The sequence below is a fragment of the Bos mutus genome, chromosome 4 (assembly GCF_027580195.1).
Source record: "Bos mutus isolate GX-2022 chromosome 4, NWIPB_WYAK_1.1, whole genome shotgun sequence".
Classification (NCBI taxonomy): Eukaryota; Metazoa; Chordata; class Mammalia; order Artiodactyla; family Bovidae; genus Bos; species Bos mutus.
In genome coordinates, this window is record NC_091620.1 from 36,342,818 (window position 1) to 36,369,549 (window position 26,732).

Here is a 26,732-nt window from a genome sequence, read left to right on the forward strand (position 1 = left end):
TATAAATATATGTCCATTTATGAATCTTAACAATGTTTTTTATTTTTTTTTAAGTTAGTCTTCTAAATTTACTGTTCAAATGTATGATCAGGAAAAGAGGGCAAGAATGTAAAATGTGGGGCAAATCTTCTCAAAAATGTGTGGTAATCACAGACCATACATATTATGGAGTCTGAAAATAAGAGTCCCTAGAAGCAACTAGTTTAGTGGTTTTCAATCCCTGCTCCAGAGAACTGTAATGTTTTCCAGAAAATGTGTCAAAAATTCTATGGAGAGGAGTGTCTGGGACTCTGAGTCCCCATCTCCATTTAACTGTAGCATATGGGATTTATAGATAGGGTTTCTGTAGAAGATTCTAACGTTACTTTTTAAAAAAAGAGTAACAATAACCTAAAAATCTGGCCCAACTGTATGATTTTACAGATAGAAAGATAGATCCTGGAATCTAGATAATTTGTCCAAAATCCTATGGCCAAATCTTTTCAATATCAGATATATGTCATATATACATATATAATATAGGCTTAATTCAAATTGTGGACAAGAGCAGCCTGGTATATTTAAGAAATGAACACCTAGCATTTAACACACACACACACGTGTGTGTGTGTGTGTGTGTGTGTGTGTGTATTCCTATTAGATGACTATGGTTGCTGCTGCTGCTGCTGCTGCTGCTGCTGAGTCGCTTCAGTCGTGTCCGAATCTGTGCGACCCCATAGATGGCAGCCCATCAGGCTCCACCATCCCTGGGATTCTCCAGGCAAGAACACTGGAGTGGGTTGCCATTTCCTCCTCCAATGTGTGAAAGTGAAAAGTGAAAGTGAAGTCCCTCAGTTGTGTCTGACTCGTAGAGACCCCATGGACTGCAGCCTACCAAGCTCCTCTGTTCATGAGATTTTCCAGGCAAGAGTACTGGAGTGGCTTGCCATTGCCTTCTCTGAACTATGGTTAAATGATCTTATTTAGCATTAATTATACCTTCGATTCTTATCTGAAGCATTCACATCTGCCCCACTCTTCAAAAGAAATTCTACCATTTCTGCATTATTTTCAGTAATGGCAAGTAGAAGTGGAATAAACCCATCCTGGAAAAACTATTTCAAAATGATTACTTTAAATACTGTACCAACATTACATGCCTTTTAGATTTAAGTTCAATTTAAAAAAATTAGTGTGCTTATAAGAAACCTCTGTCATATCTTATAATGAAAAGCTTAAAATGAAAAAGAATCTAGAAAAGAATATATACATAGACAGAGGAGTCTGGTGGGCTACAGTGTATGGGTTGCAAAGAGTCAGAAACAACTGAGGGACTAACACATACATACATGAATATATTTATAAATATATATGCCAGGGCTTCTCAAGAAGCACTAGTACTAAAAAATCTGCCTGCCAATGCGGGAGATGTAAAATATGTGGGTTTGATCCCTGGGTTGGAAAGATCCCCTGGAAGAGGGCATGGCAACCCACTCTAGTATTCTTGCCTGGAGAATTCCATGGACAGAGGAGCCTGGTGGGCTATAGTCCATGGGGTCGCAAAGAGTCAGACACAACTGAGCTACTAACACATACACACACAAATAAATAAAATAATAAAAACATAAAATATTGCTAACCAGTTAAAAAATAAAATTAAAGTTTCTACTTCAGGCTTAATTCAAATTGTGGGCAGACCAGTATGGAACATTTAATTAATGAGCACCTAGAATATATATAAATATTACAAAACATTAATTCACAATACACAGTTGGTTTGCTAGGGTTTCTTTTAAACTTGCAAGGCTGGCACTTATTTTGGCCTCTCATGAGGATAAAATATCAGTGAACTGAAGTGTTAGGAAGCTTAAAAAGGTATGCTCATCAATTATCCATAATATCTTAATAGGGGACTTGGATTACTTTTAGTATAACAAGTGCCTTTCTAATTTTACTCTATTCTTATAATTATTCATGAGCATATAAATAGAAAAAGATATTGTCTTTATGATTTCTAATCAATGTTCATTTATAGTGAAATCAAGTATTTCTCATTTGATGTGGTCCTTTGAACAATTTTAATTGTTAAACATAATGTTGCTTTGGAGGTCAGGATTATAATCTAAAATGAAATAGAGAACGTTTTTTATAAAAAGAAAACTTGTCAGTATTTGATAATCTCATTTTCCTCCCCTTCTCCCTAATTTCATTTTGTAAAACTCATGCCTTATATAACATATGTCTCAACTGATATAAATTATCTGCAATGAATATCGTCTTTTACTGCTTTCTAAAATATCATGTATCATTTTTAATAGAAGGCTACCTTATTTTGAGCCTCAAGGTTAGCTTTGTGTTTCAGCAGTTTTTCAGCTAATGAGACACTTCGACAACAGAAAGCATAATGAAGAGCAGTGTTGCCATCTAAATCCACCAGATTGGGGTCTGCACTGTGTTCTAGAAGAACAGTAGCACAACTCTCCTTGTCACATGGTACTGCCTGTCAACACAAAAGCGATAGATGGCCAACAAATTTACTACTTAGGATCTGATATATTAAACTAATATTTAATACTATGTTTTAAAATATGAAATATAACAAAGGTTAACTAGGAGAAGAATTCAAATGCAATTCAATCAAAAAAGAAAAATCAACACCCCTTAGTCAATGGAGATCTGTTTTCACCATCCCAGACATTTACTTTGCACTGTTTCTCAGTTAAAAGAGAGACAGTATTTGAATATCCATTAGCACAGACCAGGTGCAAAGGTGTTCTGTATCGACATAATGAAGCACAAGTTAGAGATAAGGCTTAGTTTGAGAAGTTACCTACTATGCCAAAGAACATGCCAGATCATATATTGTTAAGGTATTTGCTTCATATACATTCAGATGACTCACTAGAAAAGACCCTGATGCTGGGAAAGACTGAAGGCAGGAGAAGAAAGGGACGACAGAGAATGAGATAGTTGAATGGCATTACCAACTTGATGGACATGAGCTTGGGCAAGCTCCAGGAGTTGGTGATTGGCAAGGAGGCCTAGTGAGGGGTCCATGAGGTCGCAAAGAATCGGACATGACTTAGCAACTGAGCTGACTGATTTGCTTCATATGCTTACTTATATTTACACCAAATTCATATTAATTATAACTACTTTTTACAGAAGTAGAGATAAGTCTTAGTTTGATAAGTTACCTACTATGCCCAAGAACATGCTGGATCATATATTGTTAAGGTATTTGCTTCATATGCTTACTTATATTTACATAAAATTCATATTAATTATAATTAATTTTTACTGAATTAAAAGGCCCATATAAATGCCCTGAAGATACTTATTTAACTGGTTTCACTTCCAAGAGAATTTATGTTGAAAAAAAAATAGCTTTTTTCAAACACCAAAGTGAGTCTAAGCCTTGGAATGAATGATAAAATTAGATATCCAAAAAAAATCTAGAAATGATCTCTAAAACCTAAGATATTTGTTCCAGCTAATAGGAAGAAGGGACATTGCCTATGCTTGGAACCCCTGTTCCACAGCATGCTACACCTAAGTTGTGTGTATTTCTCTTTGCTTAGCTATTAAAGTTGATATTTGCTCTAAGAAGTAAACACAAAGGTGAAAAGCCTAAGGGTTCTCTTTAAGTTGTAGATCTCAGCCTAATTTTTAATTATTAAAATATTTTTTTCTTCTCAAAAAGCCATATTCTATGTGGCCTCCAAGAAATCAAGCACATATTCATGAAGTATAACATAACAGGTACTAATGACTCCTTTTAAAATTTGTAGTTTTTAGCCTGAACTGGACGTCAATAATCTTTTATTTATTTGTGACGGTGATATCATTATATTCTTACTAAAGGTACTTTTTGGAGAAGGCGATGGCACCCAACTCCAGTACTCTTGCCTTGAAAATCCCATGGAGAGAGGAGCCTGGTAGGCTATAGTCCATGGGGTCACGAAGAGTCAAACATGACTGAATGACTTCACTTTCCACTTTTATGCATTGGAGAAGGAAATGGCAACCCACTCCAGTGTTCTTGCCTGGAGAATCCCAGGGACGGGGGAGCCTGGTGGGCTGCCGTCTATGGGGTCGCACAGAGTCTGACACAACTGAAGCGACTTGGCAGCAGCAGCAGCAAAGATAATTTTATAATATAAAATCTATATATAGATAGCTCAGGTCCTAAACAAAAGATTTTAGACACCATTTTCCACTTTATTTTAGATTCTCAAAAGTACTTTATGGGTATGTACCTAAACAGTACTTGTATTTATACTAAGAGGAGCAAAAGGTAGCCCATAAGGACTTGAAAATAAGGTAACTTCCAAAGAGTTAGACATAAAATCTATAGATGATGTTATACTTTACCATTTATGGGAGAAAATAAAAAAATATAAAAATAATTTTGAACAATTTGGAAATACACAAACTCCAATCAAAGTTATCTGAATATAATCTCTGGAAGGCAAGACTAAGTATAATACAAAAGAACAGAAACCTAACCAATTATATTATCCTATCTGAAGAAAGACTATAATCAGAAAGAGGATAGTCAGCTAGGTAATAGACGGAAACCAGAAGTTATTCGTGATTAACATCCTCCATGGTAAAGAAAATGTGAATTTAAGGAACCCACATTTCCCAGTCATTGGAAAGGATTACTTTGTTTTTGTGTAGAACAAAAATGATTCCTCAGACGTCATGATCTAGATGAAAATATCCCTCAAAATGATCTACCTTGTTTGCTGTGATTCCATCCTTACCAAACAAACTTCTGATAACTAATTTGATTTCTCAGAAATTACAAAACAGTAAAAGCACTGATCAGCCTTTTTGTTGCCATCCATAATTTGGCTTAATGGTAAACTTTCTTATGTAATAGGAAATTTCTCCAGTCTTCAACCCAAATATATAGGGCCAAAAGGCTTTAAGCTGACCTAAAATAACTCCTTGTGATAGCATAGCAAATCTTAACAGATATATTGATCTGTCTCTTTCACCTACTGTTACACCTATTTCAAAAATTTAGTCTCAAGGAACTTAGGTGCTTTTTACTCAGCCTTTAGATCTACCTCTCTCTCCAGCTCTGATTTCCTTTTTTCATGAAAACAAGCAAAAACAATGCCAATTTCTCTTTCTCTGAGAGAAAAGTAAATGGCATTTGGGTAATTCCCAGTAGGTTTTCCAAAAGTAGCTGATGCATGCCTGCTGAATATTTCACTCTTCCAATTTAAGTCTAAACCCTACATGACAATGAAACTTTTATAAAGATCACAGAGCACATCTATATGCCCCAAGGAACACAGGAAATCAACCACAGAGTCAATAAAATAAAATAGCTATGAAAGCTTCAGTTTCTTAAGGAAGCATTGAGCGAAATATAGTCCTATGGTCTTCTACACAAAATTTGAAAACAAGACTAATCTATCCTGAGTAGGCATGAAACCTTACAAAGGTTATAATATTAATCAACCTTCAAAATAGTCTTAAAAAGATTTTTTTCTCAGAATATTTGGAGTCCTTTCAAATGAGTCATCCTGGCTTGAAAAGACAAAAAGTCTCAAGAATATACAGATTGCCTCCATTTCAAGTTTTAGATTAACTAGTCTTAATTTCAGATAATTAAGAATATGGAATATTGAAATATGCAGCAAGTAATGCCTTTGTTATGATCATTTACCAAATGTTTACACATACAAGAGCTTCTACAATATCAATACTTTTTCACCTAATGTCAAAAACCATCCTATTTTTTGAAATAGCTGAATGCAAAACATGTATTTACAAATATCTTAGCTACACACTTTAAAACCAAGTGTATTATTCCATTTCTCAAAAATACACAACTCTTATTAGTGTACCATATTGCGAAGTGAAGACTCTGATTTATATTGTTACCTTTTAACTCATGGTACTTACAAGAAATTTAAATCCCTGCAAGGCCTAGTGCTGGTTTCTACGGTTTTAGGTAAGCTGGTATCCTACTGTTTGATTCAAGTTTTGTTTCCTCCCAGTCTCTCACTCTCTCATATACCAGTGAAAGAACTGTCAGCAGAGATTGTGGCCAAATGAAGAATTATCAGATCCCAGAAATCTTTAACTGAACTTTAGCAAAAGGAGTGACTCAGATGGGTATGAAGAGTCACTATTCCAGAAACTGAAGAGAAGTGCTACCTGATGCACAGGGTGCAAGACCAGAATACAGCTGCTGTCTTAAACTAGGTCATCGTGAGAACACCCCCCTTATCAACTGACTTGGGCTCTTGATGATAACTTAGAATTCAGGGTGAGTGAAGAAGTAACCAAGGAAGCTACCTCACACTAGATCACTACTTTCAACTGTAAACCAGCACTTTAGATCTAATCTGGGTTTGAGTAGTATGGTAGAAAGTGTTCATTTGGAATTGAGCCTTCACTGACCAGGCTATCTACAGATCTGAGGGACTTTAAAAAAAAAAAAAAAAAAACACAGAAGGTAATTTAATTTTATTGCTGGGAGAGATATTAGACATCTTCCATTCATTTTTATACTTATTAGGTACATTGCTTTTAAAATTAAAACATAAATATAAGCCAAATAAACAAAGGACATTCATAAGGAGCTCTTCTGGTTTAATAAGAAATAGTTTGCAACAAGGCTTGCAGATCTTGGTTTAAAAAACACTTATCTAGTAATAATTCTGATTTGACAAGATGAGATTTAGGGTCAAGGTCATACAAACGCAGGACAGGCTTCACATTCAGAATTTTTTTCCCAAAACAAAGTTCTTCCTACTGGGTTACTATGGCCTTCAGAACAACCTGCTCATTAACTGTCATGGTGTTTCTCTTGTTCTCTCCTAACCAGAAACTTCCACTTTTAGTATCATTATGTTTAGGAGAAAACATATATAGAATATTACCTCCTAAGGCCATTATTTATACGTACATATACCTACATGAGGCATCAGAGACCTTTAGCATGCTTCTAAAATGAGTTAATGCAGCATTATATAAATAACTATAAATCACTTAAAAAAATTGAACAGCACAAGGCATGTCTCCCATAACCATTCTTACTCTCTCTACTTCCCCTATCCAAATCTCATCTACTCTTCAGAAATAGTGATTTTAAGTTTAGTATGTATCCACTCATACTTTATCCCATTCTCAGTCTTTCTACACACACACAAATATTCAAATAGAATATTTAGTTTGAGACTTTTTTTCAGCATTATTCAGGTATAATATACAAAAAGTTTAAATGTACAATTTTATGAGTTTTGACCAATATATAGTCATATAACTGCCACTATAAACATGATAAAGAACATTTCTATCACTCATATCCCTTTATAATCAATCTCGTTCCTCCAGTCCCTGTATGAAGCACCTGGTAACTACTGATTTGCTTTCCTTGGCTATACTTTTGCCTTTTGAGAATTTCATAGAAAAGGAGTCACTTGATATATAGTCTTTATTATCTGATTTCTTTGACTTAGCATGACACTTTTGAGATTCATCCATGTTGCTGCATGTATCAGTAATTTCATTTCTTATATCAATATCATTTTATTGCTGAGTAATATCTTTAAGTTATATTTATCTGCATAGATACATATATATATATGTATTCATTCATCAAAAATATTTATTAAATACTTACTATGGCTTAGGCAAGGTTGTAGGTGATAAAGACACAGCAGCAAACAAAACAAAAATACCTGACCTTATGAATCATACCTGGCTAGTGGAAGAGGTCAACAAAAAAAAATACAAGGTACAACAGACAGTATTAAGTGCTAAAGGGAAAAATCAGGCAGGGAAGAGGAACAGAAAATGTCAGCATGGAGAGGGCATTCAATTGCAGGTAGTGTAGCCAGGGAAGCCTTCATTGATATGGTGACAAACCCGAAGGAAGTGAGACCAAGCCATGTGACTATCTGGGAGGGAAAAGTACCCCAGATAAAGGAACCAAAGGCTCTAACTACATGTCTGGCATTTCTGTGGAACACTAAAAAGGCAAGGGGGAACTGGAGATGAATGAAAGGGAGAGTTGTGGGAGGCAAGATCAGAGAGATACCAAGAAGTCGGGGTGAATGTTGTGTAGGGCTTATGAGCCTGGGAAGGACTTTGGCTTTTACCCCTAATGAGAAGAAAAGCCAGTGGATGTTGTATAGGCAAGGAAAGCATCACTTCACTTACACTTTAGAGGATCATTCTGGCTAATGTGTGGAGAATAAACTGGAAATGTTAGAAGACAGAAGACTACCTGCGAGGCCACTGTGGTGAAGTATGATGGTGGCTTTGATTAGGGTGGTAACTGTGAAGCTGGCAAGAAATGGCTAGATTTTAGATCTATTTTGAGAGTAAAACCAAGATTTCCTGTCGAAAGAAATGGAGGATGTGAAAGAATGAGATTAGTCAAGAATGACTCTAGGGGTTCTGGTCTAAACGACTGAAAGAAAGGATTTGGCATTTATAGGAAGAGAAGAGCAGATCTGAGAAGTAACAGGAGTGCAGTATGGGGATATGTGAGATCCCAAAGCAGTGATGGAGTGGAGCTAGTGGCTCTCACAAGCTGATTGTTAAATTCTCAGGAATTACTCAAGCCAATTGATATCACATTTGTAGCTTGAAATCAGGGCTTCTCTTCCCTTCTCCTCACCCCTACCCCGACTCAAAAGCCTGTTATTTAACATTTACAAACACACCACAGTCTATTAGATATCCAAGTGATAGTGTAGGCATTTGTATATTTGAGTCTAGGGTTCAGGGAGACACCCAGCTGGAGATAAAAAGTTGGGAAGCATGAAATCAGATACAGATGATCTCTCTTCACCAGTCAAGTGAGGATTAAGAGAAAGAGAATCATTTCAAGGTCTGAGGCTTCAAATATTTACCAGTCAGGAAGATGAACAAAACCAGCAAAAGAGTCTAAAAAGAACTGAACACAAAAGTAGGACAAATGCCAGGTGAACCAGTTGTCCTGCAAGACAATACAGTATTTCAAATACTATTGATAAGGAAGTAAGACACTTGGCTGAGATGCCTACCAGGTAAGACTGAGAACTGACCACTGAATAAAGTCATGCTGAGGTTATTCATGACCTTGTAAAGAAATTCAAAGCAGTGGTACAGGATAAAAGTCAGATAAATTAGATAACTCTGATTTTATTAAAAGAGGAGGTAAACCTATCCATAAGTTAACACAAATCCTCTAACCATAGTGATGAAACATGACATTTTACACACTCAATGACCTGAAAACTCCCCACAAGATTTAAGGGTGGCACATATAGAACACATTTTCTGTTATTAATGTCAAATACATAACTTCTTCATTTCTTTATAAAATTAGTTTTGTTTTTGCAGTAAGTGGTTGCTGATGAGCTTTTTGAAGATCCTCTATAACTCAAAAAAAAAAGTTTTTTCATAGGATATCTACATTAAAAAGTTTTGCTCTTTCAGAGTCTTAAAATCTTAACAACTACTCTTCTGAAACATTGCCTCTACTCTTTTTCTATTAGTACGTTAGGAACATGGAAAATCTTAGTGGCTAGGGACAAGATGTGCCACAGGGACAAACTGTAGGTCAGAGAGAGGGTGGAGTAAGCAGTGGAGATTAAAGCAAATGCCCTCAGATATCCAGAAGAGCCTTTCTAAAGAGAAGAAGCTGAAAGTTGGGGGTGTGACCCTTTGCCAATGGTTACCAGACCTCTCTGCTGTGGGAAACATGGAGTGACAAGCACTGGGGGGCCCAGACAAGCCATGATTCTGGTTAGAGGACCCAGTGGCCCCAGCTTCCCCACCATGCTGCCCTTCAGTCACTCTGATCACCTGAGTTCTCTGTCCTGCATGTTCACATCATGCTTCTTGAGCTGAAGACACTCCTTTACCTTCTCTAAATCCCCAACTGAGGCAGCTCTGTCAAGTTTCTTTAAATTCTTATCTCGAAGGATGTAGCCTGATTGGGCAAAGAGACCAATACTGGCCCATCTGCCTACAAGCAGGGGTGAGCAAGAACAGTGGGGCTCATCCTTACTTCTTGGTAAGGTAAAAAGCTTCTTCATGGCGGTGCCGGAGGCAGCCCTTCAGTGGGACCAGGAAGTCCTGGAACTCCTAACTTCCCCACCTACCTCTGGGCCCTGAGCCTCTGGCTTGCAGACCCCTCTAGCCAGATCCTCCCCCACAACGCTGGAGTCAAAGCGACCAGAGCTCCAAAGTGTGTCATAGGCAGGAAGTGCACCAAAGACCAGAACTAGGCTGGGCAGCTTTTCTCAGTTGCCTAGCAACACGCAGGGCCTTGGCACCCAGTGTTCCCCAAATCCAGATTCTTCCCCCAAGATCTTAGATTAACTGAAACACTCCCAGTCTTCCTATTAGATCGAGAGCCTTTGGGTAGAAATCTACCAACTTCCTTACAAATAATCCCTTTTCCTTGAAAGATAGACCCTAATGGCTTGAACTCTTACAAACCAAGATTTACTTTCTTCCTGGTGGAGATGAACCTCCTCCAGAAACCTTGCCTCCAGCCTACACCCTGCCTCTCACCAACATGATTCACATGATACAACTAGCCTTTAATAATAACTGAAATCCCTTCCTAATATCAATTTCAAACATACTTTTGAACACCACCTCTCATTTCAACTCACTCATCACAAAACTCCAAAAATCCTTCTAATTCTTTACACCCACAGTCCCATTAATTCTGCCACCTTTCAGTGACCTTGACCACCCCACTCTGTGTTCTCACTTCCCTGCATAACTAGATTAAATTCCACAGTTAATGATTATCACTCCCATGCATACACCTACAATAAGTTTGCCCCTATTCCTTTTCTTACTTGTCTGCCTAAATCAGACCTGCTGCTGCTGCTGCTAAGTCGCTTCAGTCGTGTCCGACTCTGTGCGACCCCATAAACGGCAGCCCACCAGGCTCCCCCGTCCCTGGGATTCTCCAGGCAAGAACACTGGAGTGAGTTGCCATTTCCTTCTCCAATGCATGAAAGTGAAAAGTGAAAGTGAAGTCACTCAGTTGTTTCCAACTCCTAGAGACCCCATGGACTGCAGCCTACCAGGCTCTGCTGTCCATGGGATTTTCCAGGCAAGAGTACTGGAGTGGGGTGCCATTGCCTTCTCCGAATCATAGACCTAGTTACATTCAAAACTCCCATCTAGGGACTTCCTTGGTGGTCCAGTGGCTAAGACTCTGCATTCCCAATGAAAGGAGCTGAGGCTGGACACCTGGTCATGTAATTAAATCCTGCATGCTGCAACTAAAGATCCCACATGCTGCAACAATAAATAAATACATAAATTTAATGTCAAATAAATACATAAATACATGCATAAATAAATAGTAAAATTCTTATCTAAATTTATCTAGCCCTGAGTCACTGGATGTGACTAAAGGAAAATACACGGTTGTGATGTCTTTTCTCATTTTCAGTTCATGAAAACCCTGAAATGGATTTCACTTGAAATGGATTATGCTGCTGCTGCTGCTGCTAAGTTGCTTCAGTCGTGTCCGACTCTGTGCGATCCCATGGACTGCAGCCTACCAGGCTTCTCCGTCCATGGGATTCTCCAGGCAAGAACACTGGAGTGGGTTGCCATTTCCTTCTCCAATGCATGAAAGTGGAAGGTGAAAGTGAAGTCACTCAGTCGTGTCTGACTCTTAGCGACCCCATGGACTGCAGCCTACCAGGCTCCTCTATCCATGGGATTTTCCAGGCAACAGTACTGGAGTGGGTTGCCATTGACTTCTCCAAAATGGATTATACTTCCCAGCAATTCTTAGGTATTTCCCTCACCCATTCATACTTACACTTTCCTTGAATATTTCATATCTTCTCTGTCTTCAAACTTCTTCATTGATGACCTGGCTTTTGATTCACTGAGAAAAGAATCAGAAAAGCAATTCTATAGGCTACCAGGACATCTCTCCACTGTGCTGTGTTGCTCAGTCGTGTCTGACTCTTTGTGATGCTGTGAACTGTGGTCCGCCAGGCTCTTTTGTCCATGGAATTATCCTGGCAAGAATACTGGAGTGGGTTGCCATTTCCTACTCTAGGGGATCTTCCTGACTCTGGGATCAAACCCGTGTCTCCTGGGATTCCTGCATTGGCAGGCAGATTCTTATCCCACTGAGTCACCTGGGAAGCCCATCCACTTATCTACACCTTGCCAAAAAAATATTTTACCTTCTCTTCTATTCATATGCTAATATGTCCATGTTTCTAGCAAAGGCCAGTACTTCTCTTATTTTCTAGAACCCCATCTTCTGTATTGCTTCATCAATCTTTCCCCTGCTTTCTCATGTCTTTAGTTTCTCTCTCTGATGACATTATTGACATAAATACGTGCTAGTATCCATCCTAAAAACAAAAAACTGACTACACGTCCCCCTGCAATCATTGCCTCATTTCTCTCATTTACAGCAAAAGCTTTAGAATCATCTATAATCTTGTAATCTCTGTAATTTTTCTTCCTCTGTTCTCACTTAAAAGCAACTGCCATAGTTACCCTGTTTTCCAATTTTGCTCAATCTGCACTACTTTAAATATGATTGACTGTGATCTTCATCACATGAAACCCAAGGGTCATTTCTCACTTTTCATGTAAATCCAAGTCAATTCATTGCTTAGTCTTCAAAACACATTTCACTTGGTTTCCAAGACATTTTCCATTTCTGGTTTCATTCCTTCCTTTCTAACCAGTCCTACTGTTTAGTTCCCTGATTCCTTTTTATCTCCAATAATGGAGAGTCTCAGGATCAGTCAATCCATAGCTTCATTTTTTTTCCTCCAAACCCTTGGAGCCATTCTTGAATCTTACCTTTTACACCTACATTTAACTAACAGCAAATTCTGTCAAGTCTAACTACACAATATGTCCAGAATCCATTTGATTTCTTCCACCATCTATATCCCCTTCTGGGTTGATCTCATTCAGTTCCAAAACTTTAACATATCTAGACAGTCAACGCCAAATTTGGGAGTTCTAGTCTGGTTCCCTCTGCTAAACTCCAGACTGATATATCCAGTTGTCTATAGCTTCTATAGGCATCTCAAACTTAACATTTTTCAAGTGCTCTCCTGACATTCCAATCTGTCACTGTCTTTCTTACTTAAGGGCAGGTAATTCCATTCTTCATGTTGCTCAGGTCAAAAGTTTTACTGTCATCCTTGATTTCCTTCTTTTTCAAAGGCCACATATGATCAGTTAGCAAAAACTGTATGAAGTGCTTCCAAATACATACAGAATTTGACCATGGCCATCACTGTAGTCCAGGCCAACATCATCTCTCTCATTTTCATTACTTGACCAAGGAAAAAAGCTTTGTGTTAGAACTGGGACAGGAACTGATAAGCTTCAGGACACTTCTCATATCATGCTATCTCTGGTTAATTTAATGAGCTGTGTCCCCTTCAATTCAGGATGACTTGAGAACAATTTTTCCCTTAAATGTTAAGATAAAGCTAACAGAGCTCAGAAATTTGAAGGATATGAATTTTATATAATTTTATATAATTTTTATCAATAGGTTATGAGCTGCTGTCTCTTCTATTATCAGACACATGAGTATTATGTAACATGGTTGGTACCTATATCGGTATTAAAATAGCAATGTTATTTATCATTTTTTCTATATAACAACCCCCATGTAATTTCTTAGGAAAAATAATAAAAGACATCCAAATATCCTTGATCTCAAATGTACCTATCAAGTTAAGACTTTTCATAGTGGATTTTCTGTTGGTGGTCCTGCCAAAGATACAGAGAGTGGGCTTATGAAAGTTTTGATAACAAAAGAGCTGTTTAAAGATCAATATATAAATTTTGTCATTAGCATTTCTTTCTTGAAATTCTACAATTTGTGATTCTTTAAGAAGGTAACTGAAATTCTAAAATAATAATGTCTGAAGAGAGATTTATATTTTTCAAAAGTTCACTAAGTTCATTAAACCCATATGGTACCTTTGTACAAACTAGAAGTATGTCATTTGTTTCTCTATAATTACAATTTGGATTTATTATAAAATGAGTTCATTATTTTTATAACATTATTTCTAATAAATGATTATTATATGATACTCATTTATAAAAATTTATAGTCATTTATTTGTAAAAAAAACACCTGTCTCTTTAAACTGGGACTTTAAACAAAATTATATGAACTGCAAAAGAAATGTCAGGTTTAGATGGTGTATACTAATATTACATTTTAATTTACTTTTGAAAATCAGTATAGATGTTATTAAAGCAATTCTTTTTTGAGAATCACAAGTTATTTTATATGTGGTTATATTAATCTATTATCGATCTTTCTTTCATAATTTGAAGAGAATGTTTTGCTCCTCTTAGAAGAAAATACTTTTCTTCTGTTTGTTGGCTAATCATCATGATTTACTTAATCAGTTTAGACTGCTGTAACAAATTACTATAGACTAGGTAGCTCAAACAATAAACATTTGTTAGAACAATTCCAGAGACTGGAAGTCTAAGATCAGAGCATCTGCATGAGCGGGTTCTTGGTGAGAGCCCTTTCTGGTTTACTTGCTGTGTCCGTATGTGGCTGAAAGAGGAAGCTATCTCTGGCCTTTTCATATAAGAGCACTAAACCCATTCATGAGGGCTCCTATGATTTAATTACTTCCCAAAGTTCCCACCTCCAAATACCATCACATTGAAATTAGGGTTTCAACACATGAATTTTGGAGGGACACACCATCCGGTCCATGGTGGTGGTTTAGTCACTCAGTCGTGTCTGATCCAGTCCACAATGTTTACTGATTTTGTTAGAACAAGATACTTAACTGCCATCAAGCAGAGGAGTTATGTTTGTATAATAGTTTACAAATAGCCCATCTCTGGACCTAATTCAGAGTTTTGATAGAAGTAGAAAAATATGTCACAAAAGCAAAAATGCTGCAATGAAAACGGTTCCCCTTAAAGGTGGTAACTTGTGTAATGCATGACCTGAGGCCACCATTAGGTTAAATTAGTAGTTAAAAATTTATAAATTTATAAAATGCCCTTACATAAATGAGGCATTTTATTATATGTCAAAAATAGAAGCATGGAATAGATGTAGTTTTAGTCAACAAGGTACTCATAATTTCTGTGGCTTTTCAAAAATCCTTTCCTAAGAAAAACATAGTTTTCATTCGCTAACTTAACAAATAATTCTTGTGCCTTTTAGGTGTACTGATATTGCTCTAATATTGGAGTATTTAAAAAGTCTTTTTCTTACCTAAATATACATTTAATATTGTGTTCTGTATTTTCGTATGCTTCTACTTTGGGAGTAATGTCTATATTGTCTTACTTTAACCTCTGTTAAATTTTCAAGGCTGTTAAGTCACGCTACAACATTCTATTATAAAAGATCAATGGATAGCTTTTTAAATGGCTTGAAAAACAAACAAAAAATGCAATTAAATGGAAAAGGTTTTCTTTGGCATAGGGCTCCTCATAAAACAAATCAATCTTCCTGTATATGTGTTAAAATAATGTAAATTTATTATACATTATTATTATTAAACCTGAAATCCTAATTTATATACTGAGATATCTCTTATAGAGATATGATAGCCAGTGGGACTCTGAAAAACTAAGGTGATATGACCCATGTTTATAACTTTTCCACATTGGTCTTTGGATACCTAGAATAGTGTACTGTTATAGCTAGCAAATCATACCAAGTGTTTTAAATGCAGTCTAATTTCACTTGTCACAATCCTGGAAGATAGGTATTATCACTGTCTTCAAGGTAAGGGTTCTGAGGTATAACTGGGGATTCATCTGGCATATGACAAGTGGTAGGTCTTTTAATTCCACCACAATTTCATGATTTAGCTTTTTAGTATTCCTTTTTGCCCCATTTCAGATCTACTGAGCCACAATCAGCGAGAGTAGGGCCCAAGAGTACTTAAAGCATCCCATGTAACCAAATGAAAATGGTGCTATTTCCTCCAGAAAATATTTATGTTTCCTCCAGGCTTCTGAGAGATACTAGACAGCAGAGACTTGGAGATTATACTTGCTGCTGAGAGGGTATATAAGGAATACAAAAAACCTGCTTCAATTAAAAGCCTATTACAAGTATGACCTCACACACTTAACCCTGTTGAGTCTGTTTCCCCACATGTAAAATGATCTGTAATGTAAACACTTGGTATCATGCCTAGTCCATGCTATGCACTCAGTAAATGCTCCCTACTAATTTCAAAAGTGAAGGCCCAGAATACACTATATTGCCAGTTACAGATTGCTTCTTAACTGTGACTACAAGTACATTCACATTATAAAGGGACACTATACTCTCTCATCTACATGGTAAACCTTCCATGTTACACATCTGAGAAAAATGTTGACAAAGACAGCCTACGTTTGTGTAATGAATACTACTTATAAGCTGTTTTTGTCATACTTCTACTTCACATTAAAAATCCAGAATTTTATAAAGGTGCTAAATACATGTTTAAGTAAAGCAAGTATTAATAAGATTACCTTTATACTTTAAACTGTTGGTATCTTTTCAGTTAAAAAACAAGTTCTTTTTGCAGTTAATTGTCCTTTACAAAAAACTTCAGTGAAAATATCTTGCCCGGAATTTCCTTGTTTCATTATTAAGTTCAACTTAGTCTGAGTCAAAGCACAGAGACAATTGCAGGTTAAATTGATTTCAGCCTTTTTATAAAGAAATTATAAAGTCCTATTTATGAATGTAAGACTTGACACCACATATTAATCAAGTTGGCACTCATAATTGTGGCTCCCTTACAATGTTCATGCAATATGAAATCCAACTTGAATTTGTTGAACATAAAAGGCCCACCATGTGCACCCAGGAGTGAAGAATTACGTGTACCCTTTTGTGTTTTGGGCTTCCCTGGTGGCTCAGACGGTAAAGCGTCTGCCCGCAATGTGGGAGACCCAGGTTCGATTCCTGGGTTGGAAAGATCCCCTGGAGAAGAAAATGGCAATCCACTCCAGCACTCTTGCCTGGAAAATCCCATGGACGGAGGAGCCTGATAGGCTACAGTCCATGGGGTCGCAAAGAGTCGGACACGACTGAGCGACTTCACTTCACTTTTGTGTTTTCATTCACCTCCCCTACCAAGCATTAATAAAGACATTCAATTTATATTTTGGGAATGATTATTCTGGCATCAATTAGGAAAATACATCTTTATGAGGCATTTTAGATTTCAAAAGGTTGTTGTTCAGTCACTGTGTCCGACTCTTTGTGACCCCATAGACTGCAGCATACCAGACTCCTCTATCCTTCACTATCTCCCAGAGTTTGCTCAAATTCATGTTGAGTCGGTAATGCTATCTAACCATCTTATCCCCTGCTACCCCCAGGACACATCATATAGAGGAAAATTGTTACTATGAGGGAAAGGGATTATGTGTGTTATTTGTGTTAGGTCAAGTTTGTGGAGAAAGCATCAAATTCTGGACATTATTTATACTTAGAATACATTTTACTTAGCAATTGAATGAGCTGTATTCCTTCCTTTTGGAATTAGTTGACCAATTTAAAATACGTTATATATTTAAACAGAACATCTGGTTTACAATCCCTAATTAAAGTGGCCTATTTGCTTTACCCACTTTGCATTGTTTTCATTTTATAACTAAATTGATTATAAAACCTTATACTACAAAAGCCAAATATCTATGGATAGCCAATACTACCTAACCTTCCTCTAATCCTCCCAGAGACAGCCCTGAACATCAGAACATCAACCAAGTTATTCTGGGTATTGGTGCTTCATGACCAAGGAAGAAAACTATCTAACAGTTCTCTCCTTACAGGTCTTGGTTTTGTGAAAATGTGAAGATATTTTCCTCTGGAAAATGTTTTATTTGTGAACCAAAAGAACTACCATATTTAATAAGTAGGGATTTCAATATTACAAAATAAATACAATAAAATCCACCTCTGAACTCTGAAAGGATCCATTCCAGAAACCTTTTCCAGAATTTATACAAATCAGTCACCATCTCTTCCTATTGAGCCTGTATTTTTCATTTTGAGCCAAGGGTCAATAACTGTGGCCTACAGGCCAAATCCAGCTTGCCACCTGTTATCGTAAATAAAGTTCTGTTGAAACATTGGAACACAGCTACAACTATCATCTATTATGTATTATCTTTGGCTATCTTCATGCTGTAACAACAAACTTAAGTAACTGTGACAGAGACCATATGGCCCTCAAAGCTTAAAATATTACCTGCATCTTAACAAAAAAGGCTTGGCAACTTCTATTTTAAATACTTTCATTAAAAAGAAACTACTGAAATTTTGAATTACAAGAAAATAAATACTTTTCTATTCTTACCACAAAGTTATGCACTTTGGCCTACATATGTCTTGAGAATTTTTGCAGACTAGCTTAGGTATCTAAACACCACTTATAGCTCTGTTTCTAGGGATCCTTTAAAAAGTATACACAACCAGTTGAGCAAAGAAGGAACATTTATCAATTTAATTGACTCACTCCAAGAATCAACCAAAGAATAGGCCTGACAAGCTTGGAGAAAACATGTTTACATCTTTTTTAAATAGGTTTAAGGAACTAGGGAGTCATGAAAAGCTGTTGATAATAATAGCAAGCACTGCCTCAAAATGTATTTACTCACATTTATAAATAACAAAAAATTTCCTTTAATACTAGAAATTCCCCAATTCTCAAAAGGTAAGATGGTTTTTAAGACTATATGGAATAAATTTTTGTCAGGTAATATACACAACTGTGTTAGCATTTTTCCTTTTCTCAATCAAATACACTTTTATCCACATTTCTAAAGTGCTACAGAGCAACCAGCAGGGCAGTGTGATAAATAGGGATGGTTCAGATAGCTGCACAAGACAAGATTTACTTTTCCATGACTTAAAAAACCAGGGAAAAAAATATGTACCCTTCACTATTGATTTGTATGTTTAATTTATATAGTACATGAATTTCTCTTTTCAACTAATTTTCCATAAATATTAAAATAGTAGAATATCTTTTCTAAAAGTTCTCAAAATAATCATTTGATTTCTTTACTATTAATATTTAATAAAAAATAAAAACCAAGCTACCAAGTGTATTATTTAGGCCAAAAAAAGTTTTTTTCAAGAAAATGTAGAAATATTTTAATTTACATATCATATTACAATGAATCAACATGGAATCAAAATCCACAATTACACATTCCTAAAAATTCTGACCATCAATCTCAGAATAATCAGTTTCTGTACAAAGATTTACAGCTGTCTGAAATATGTAGTTTTTCCTCAGTGTGCTACAGAGTTCAAAGGTTCTGCTCGAATATTCCCCAAATCAAGTGCAGAATCTGTCTCTTCATCAATTTCTCCAATGACTGCACTGTTAAGGAAAAAAAAAAATCACAACAATCTCATTTCTGACAAACTGAGAGGAGATAATAAAGAGAACTACTAGTTAAGTGAAAAAACATTTTCATATTTAAGTCACAAAACTCAAATTGAAGGCAACACTGTTACAGGAATGAAGATTAAAGGATGAACTGCATAGTGTGACTGTTCTTTAAAGGAAAGTCACAAGTCTTTAAAGGAAAAAAAAAAAACACATATGGGATAGATAATGGTATAAAACCCCAGAGTTTCAATCCTGATTTTCACTGAATCCAGGGACTATTGGAGAAGGGGATGACAGAGGATGAGATGGCTAGATGGCATCAACGACTCGATGGACATGAGTTTGAGCAAGTTCCAGGAGTTGGTGATGGACACGGAAGCCTGGCATGCTGCAGTTCACGCAGTCGCAAAGAGTCAGACACGACTGAGTGACTGAACTGAACTGAAGGACTATTCTGGGAATGGGCGAGGTGCAGTAGGGTTGGGGGAGGATCAAAAATCTAAATCACTACTAAATAAGCAAATAAAAGTGTCTATTATTTGAGTAACTTCAATGAACTAAATCCATCAATATAATATCTATTAGTTTCCCTTTCATGGTTTCTCAATCTACTCAGTGTAAACCCAACAATAAAAAGAAGTGCAATTCTTGCACACAAAGATGACAAAACAGATATTTAGGTATCTAACAAATGATTTTTGATATGAATGACTTGTGACTGACTAGGGTTAAAAGTCAGCAAATTTTTTCCTTGATTCAATACTAACGTAATACGTATAACATTAATTTCATAATGCCATGCTAGGTAACCAATATCTCTAGCTGGATATAGGTATTGTTACATTCAGACCAGGGGACGTGTTTGAAACATTATTCCATAAGAGACTGGTTGTTCAAATTTGTCTGGCTTTCCTGAAAGTAAGTTCTACAGATAAATATGTTACACAGAATTTGCCTGATTTTGCTTGAAACTATATAAAGTCTTCAGTTCTTTAATAAATGAGAAATACCAAACTGTAGAAGAATATGTTCAGTTTCCTCAATATGAAACAAATCAAGACCTCAGTTCCATCTTTAAAAATCTAGTGTCATTTAAAATCCTTATGGAGAGTACAGTGCTGAAAAATGTTTTAAAACCAGTTCTCCAAGGAAAAGGGGTAGGCTGATCCACAGTGTTGACTGATAGCCATAGTGCAAAATAATCCTACTACAACCAATTTTAAGCTACCAACAAGATGTCAATCAATCAGCTTGCAAAATTTTCCAAAATATAAAAATTTACTTTGGTGAGCAGTATAAGATGGCTCTAGCGTATCACTGGGTCTACAACAATGTTTTAAATTTTTTAAAAATGAACTTCAAAAGGAAAATTTTTTTAAATTAAAATAAGAGAAATCATCTTAAACTCAATTATTATGCAGAGTCCCAATACAATCAGTGTGTTCTGGTCAGGAGACCTGGGCTCTACCTGCCATTCTTTACAGCTCACTTCACCTAAATATTATCTCTATAGGATTATTTTATAAACCTCTGGTTTTGATTAAAGATCAAATAATTTATCCATCTAAAGGTGATTTTCTTCCATATTCTACTTGTCCAACAAAGTAATCTGAGATGCTAATATATCTTTCGCTGCCTTCCAGCCGTTTTAATTTTAAACAGTCCTCACTAGTAAAGTGATTCAACAATCTTCCAGTCTCTATAACTGTACAAATACAGCAGCTTCTAGCCACATGTGACTATTAAAATTAAGTACAATTAAGTAAAACCTAAAATTCATTTCTTCAGTCACACCAGCTACTTTTCAAGTACCCAGTGGCCACACACTTGGTTAGTACCTACTACAGTGGACAATACAGATATACAACAGATATGTAACATTCCATCATCCCCTAAAACTGTACTGGACAATATTGCTCTACACTGTTGCACTTTTCTTATACTGTCACCACTACAATATATCTTCTCAAACTGCCATTATCAGTGTCACAAGTTAACAGAGGCCACGACATAAACATGGGACAGCTTGTGTGTGCCAATTACACTAACAATTAAAAGAAAAAATGGATAAATTCAGCTATGTTATAAAGCATTATTTAAAACTGTTCACACAAGAGATTTCAAAGACATTTTCAAACTCTAGCCCGGAGGTGTATTTATGTTCCTCTGAAATTAGGGATATTTTAGAAAAACATTTTAAGAACGTCCTCCAGTGAAGTATCCAGTGTTAAGACAGGGCTCTTTCTGGACCCTATTCAGGCTATTTAACTATGAGAAATATGGACAAATCTCAGTAAATAGAAACCTCTTCTCCATACAGCAAAGCAGTGCATCTATTGTATATTGCTGTGTGTTAGTCTCTCAGTCGTGTCCAGTTCTTTGCGACCCCATGGGCTATAGCCCACCAGGCTCCTCTATCCATGGAATTCTCCAGGCAAGAATACTGGAGTGGGTTCCCATTTCCTTCTCCAGGGGATCTTCCTGACTCTGGGATTGAACCCAGGTTTCCTGCATTGCAGGTAGATGCTTTTACAGTCTGAGCTACTTGCCTTAAAAAAGACATTTTACTTACACATTGTCGCCTCTTACGATGTATAACCCTAGTACCACTTGTTCTACTCCCTGTGAAGAGCTGAACACTCGTTCATGGCTTTCATCCAGTATCAAATTAATGGTCTGGTCAAAACCTTTCAGTGTTCCCTGTAAAGAAAATATTCAAGAGAAAAAAAACAAATTATCTGAATGTGTAAATTCAACCACACCATTTTAGCTGCCAGGTATTCCAATAGGAGGACCTATTTTAAATATACATACAAGTTTACTATAAAATATCTCTTTATGACCAAGAGTACTCTTGGCACAAAACTTACCTCTTGGTTTTTTAAGGGGGAGGGGGGCACCAAGCTTCTGCTAGTGCTCAGAGCTGTTGAGAATTACAAAGGACCCCATGTACTAGTTTACTTCCAAGGAAGTAGTATAAAACTTCAGGCTGTCCAGAAGCGAATATTCTAAAGATACAAACTAAAACAAGGAAAACTTAAGGGAAATACTCCTATACACAACAGCTATAGTAATGTAACAGTATCACACATGTTACATGCCAGTAAACATGCTACACACATTATCTCAACCAATCTCTACCCTTTATAGTAGATATTATATGTATTAGCAGAGCTAGAATCCAAACCATGAAAGGCTAGCTTCAAAGCCAGACCACTGAACTTCTACATTACACTACTATGAACAAACAAATATAATTTACCACTTTTCAGAGATTCAAATCAATCCCATAAACATACACAAGCTTCAACTGGTAGTAGTAATAGCTAAGGCTAGATGAGAACTTAGTACTTGCCAAAGTGTTCTATGGGCTGCATATGGATTTACTTATTTAATCCCCCTAATAACACAATAACAGTAGACACAAATATGATCACAACAACTGGAAAGTTCTACAACTTGAAGGAAATAGTCAGAGTTTTACAGAAGAATCATGGCTCCTAATAAAGGAAGACATGGGCATATTACAACATAGTATCTCATGCTATTTCAGTTTCTGAAGAACATCAACTTATACTGATGGCTTTGGTTGGTTAAATCTCTTATTACAGTTTCATGTTTTAAAACTCAAAATATGTAAAATTAGACCAAGATAAAGAGAAAATGTTAACTTAAAATTTGGAAAAGAAGCAAAATGTGGAGTATTTACTATACTAAACTAGTTAGCAAATAGTTGTTACCACACTCATACATAGCTTCTTGGCTTCATCTTACAAGTAACTATTTAATCAAGTTTCAATGGACAGAGGAGTCTGGTAGACTACAATCCACGGGGTTGCAAAGAATTGGACACAACTGAGTAGACACACACGTTCTATCAAGTGGGCTATCCCGGTGGCTCAGCATCAAAGAATTTGCCTGCCAATGCAGTATATGTGGGTTCAATTCCTGGGTTGGGGAGATCCCCTGGAGAAGGAAATGGCAGCTTACTCCAGTATTCTTGCCTGGGAAATCCCATGGACAGAGGAGCCTGGTGGGCTACAGTCCATGGGGTCACAAAGAGTCGGACATAACTTAGCAACTCAACAAATTCTATTAAGTGAACTATGTGTCAAAGGAATACAGAACTGCTGAACTTTAGTTCTCAAAATGTTCTTTTTAAATGGCTTTCTTTCTATAAAGTTAAAACAAGTTTCCAATTTATCATCTATCCTGTAAAAAAAAAATTTTTAAATAGAGTATTCCACAAACTAAAAACCTATTTACAAATATTTCTTAATAGCGATAGGCTTCTCAAAGATGAGATTAACATATTTCAAACTCTCTTAATTTGACAAAATACAATGTGAGGTACCTTAAAAAAATAAACAAAACCATGACAGCTCTATTGATTAAGAAGGAAGCAAGACCACTAGCCTTAGGCTTTGGAGTCAAATCCAGTTTAAATCCCAGTTTGGTTCTGCCACATACATTCATATGACTTTGGGAAAGTGACTCTTTTTCTGATCCAGGTACTTAGCTTAGAATGCAGGGCTAATTCTTCTTCACAGAGTTGTACTAGTATTAAGTGATATAACACATGTGACATGCGTGGTACATGACATATGTTTAATAAATGGCAAAGTCTGACACTTGGTAATTGCCACTTAAGGACCCACCGAGAAAAATCACAAGGATTAAAAAGAAAACAAAAACAGCAATTGCAGAGTGGGAAGATAGAAGAACAAATTCTATAAGACAATAAAGTTTAGCAGCCTTAAAACTTTTTTGAAAGTTAACAATCATGAATATAAATGAAATTAAGCAGCCAAAAATCATGGAATAAAATCCAAGACTTTCCTGGAATTAAAATGGGATACAGTGATAAAAGGAAAAATGAGATGAATAAACTTAGATATTCATCATAATTTATTCTACAGAAGCACAAGATACTACAACCTAAGAATATCTGAAGATTAACACTGTACATGTCTTAAATGTTCATTTTATAGAGGTAGTACCTAAATCTTTAAAAAAAGTTTCCATGAAGCACACACACACAATTAAAAAAAAAAAAATCGTATGATTCATGTAGTAGATGTCAGAGCACTGAATGGGGAAGGAAATAAAAGATGAAGGAAGATAAATACAAAATATAGACAGATATCTGCAGACTAGACCAGAAGTTCTCTGAGGGCAGATTCTGTTATTCATCCCAGCTTCCAGAAGAAGCCTTGTATGTAACTTACAGTCAATGTTTATTAATGAAAAAAAAAACAAAAACGGATTGGCAGCTATTTATCAAAGAGATAAAGAGTTGAATCATAAGAAAACTGCAATGCAGGTGTACTCTGATGCCTAGGCACTGAAGATCAGAGGTTGTACATAAAAATTTACAACCAATAAGCCTAAAAGAGTGGGCTTCCCAGTTGGCACCACAGTCAAGAATCCACCTGCCAATGCAAGAGACGCAGAAGATCCGGGTTTGATCTCTGAGTTGGGACAATCCTCTGGAGTAGGAAATGGCAACCCACTCCAGTATTCTTGCCTGGAAAAGTTCATGGACAGAGGAGCCTGGCGGGCTACACTTCATGAGGTCACAAAAAAGTCTGGGACAACTGAGCATTGCAGGCAGAAAAGCCTAAAAGAAAGCAGAGAATGAATACGCCAAATACTTACCACAATCATTCTCCCATCAGAAGTAATGACAGCAACAGTTCCTGACAACTGAATCAAGGAAAGCATTTCTGAGGGAATGCAAACTGAAAACTTAAAATCTGGTAAGGAAATGGTTTAAATTACTAGGAAAAAAGGTGACAGAATTAAAATACAACTATTTAACACAGCAACATTTACAACATAAAACTGTATGTTCTTAATTCTCTGTGACAACTACACAATCTAAAAAAAGGAAAAATAGAAAAAGAACATCCTTTTTATGAGAACAGTGTATTCTATCTTAAAACAGCTGGGATGTTTGGTACTCATTTTTAATGGGGGAATATTGCAAATATGAAAACTGCGCAAGATATTTTTCCTTTTCTTAATCCTGTTTATTCATCTCTGAAACGAAAATTGGATCAGTGCTAAACTATTCCATGTCAAATGATTTAATGTACGTTAAGACACTGTCTTCCAGGACCTGCCTTCTGGAATTCAAAAGAAACTATAATCAATGTCAGAAGTACCAATAATGCTTGCATCATTTAAAAAGAAAAAGCTTTAGCATTCCACTTTTGTCCCAAATTTGTACATGAGAGCACAACGTAATGTTTCTGTCCCGAGACTTTAAAATGGTGCATACAGTACTATTACAGGGGCTTTTTAAAGTTATTTGCCCCATAAGGCGAACTATTACAACAGCAAGCATTAGTTTAATTCCATCAACAATAAAGTTGAGATTTCAACTGGTAAAGGGGCAGATATTCAATTTTTGCATTATCTGTAAAGTTTTTGCTATCCTCGAAGACTGAGCAAAGCCTATGAATAAAACAAACACATAGATTACGAGTCCACCGCCGCAGCTGGTAAAACTGTTTATCTTATTCCCAAACGTGAACGTATAGGCCCGAGGGAAATGGAAAGGGTGAATCAATAATTGATTTCTAGAGACACGGAAAAGTTCGGAATAATCATGTCGGTTTTGCTCGGTTTTTCTCTCAAGTTAAAAGACGCCTTGGGCCCGCAGGAGCTGCGAGTTCCAGTCCCGGGGGTGAGCCTGATGGGTCTCAGATCCTTAATCTCTGTATCCCCACCCTGGGCCCCAAGCCCGTCAGTGGCCCGGTGCCCCAACCTTCCGCCGATCCCGAACCCTGGCTTTTCCAGCACTGGTCCACTCCGGGCAGACGTGGGCCTCACCAAGGCCTTTGCTAATGCCCGCGGCAGCCGGCTGAAGGATACGGTTGATGTAGTTCTCCAAGGCGGACGTCATGATACGCGACCTGGCAACTGGAAACACTACAGCCGCGGCGACCAGATGAGCTAGAAAGGACCGCCAGGAAACAGCAACCTCTCCCGCAGACTGGCGGCAGCAAATACCGCGAGAACTACCGCAGGGAGGCTCCACGAATCAGAGACTGATAGAAACCCGCCAAGCATTCCCGAGATGCAAAGCGACGACGACCTTAATGCGCGTGTGCAGTATGTTTCTGCAGTCTTTCTTGCGGGTGGAATTGGAAGCCGGAGAGAACTAAAGAGAGTGGGCAGTGGAAGAAAGAAAGAAGCTCCCTGAAGATGGGGAGAAGGTGGGCGAGCGCGCTTCATAGCTGAATGGAAGGCTTTAGTGGCAGAAGTTACTATGGGGAAATGTTGAGAGAAGATGGGGACGGCAGGAGAAAACCGAATAAGGTGTTGTTGTCACAAGTGAAGTAGAGAGATGAGTGC

General features: G+C 36.9%; 2 protein-coding genes across 7 annotated transcripts in view; both read right to left on the reverse strand.

Moving 5' to 3' along the window:
• Nucleotides 1–11,791, reverse strand: ANKRD7 (ankyrin repeat domain 7). The gene is made up of 4 exons (XM_070369335.1): nucleotides 9,805–11,791; nucleotides 2,636–2,754; nucleotides 2,306–2,475; nucleotides 1–1,085 (listed from the first exon to the last, which is right to left on the reverse strand). The coding sequence occupies exons 1-4, from the start codon at nucleotides 10,035–10,037 to the stop codon at nucleotides 969–971; spliced, it is 639 nt and encodes a 212-aa protein (XP_070225436.1). The 5' UTR covers nucleotides 10,038–11,791; the 3' UTR covers nucleotides 1–968.
• The window catches only part of LSM8 (LSM8 homolog, U6 small nuclear RNA associated), a 37,465-nt gene extending 11,080 nt beyond the window's left edge, over nucleotides 1–26,385 (reverse strand). For 5 of the 6 annotated variants that reach the window (XM_070369329.1, XM_070369330.1, XM_070369331.1 and 2 more), the window contains exons 1-4: nucleotides 26,250–26,385; nucleotides 25,029–25,069; nucleotides 21,943–22,070; nucleotides 11,798–11,866 (exon numbers count right to left, since the gene is read on the reverse strand). In XM_070369329.1, the coding sequence (XP_070225430.1) occupies nucleotides 11,798–11,866; nucleotides 21,943–22,070; nucleotides 25,029–25,069; nucleotides 26,250–26,280 (269 nt within the window). In that variant the 5' untranslated portion in view covers nucleotides 26,281–26,385. Of the gene's footprint in view, nucleotides 1–11,797; nucleotides 11,867–18,458; nucleotides 19,359–21,942; nucleotides 22,071–25,028; nucleotides 25,070–26,249 lie in introns of those variants that run through there. The other variant, XM_005890982.3, reaches the window with a different exon arrangement.
• Nucleotides 26,386–26,732: the final 347 nt, after the last annotated feature.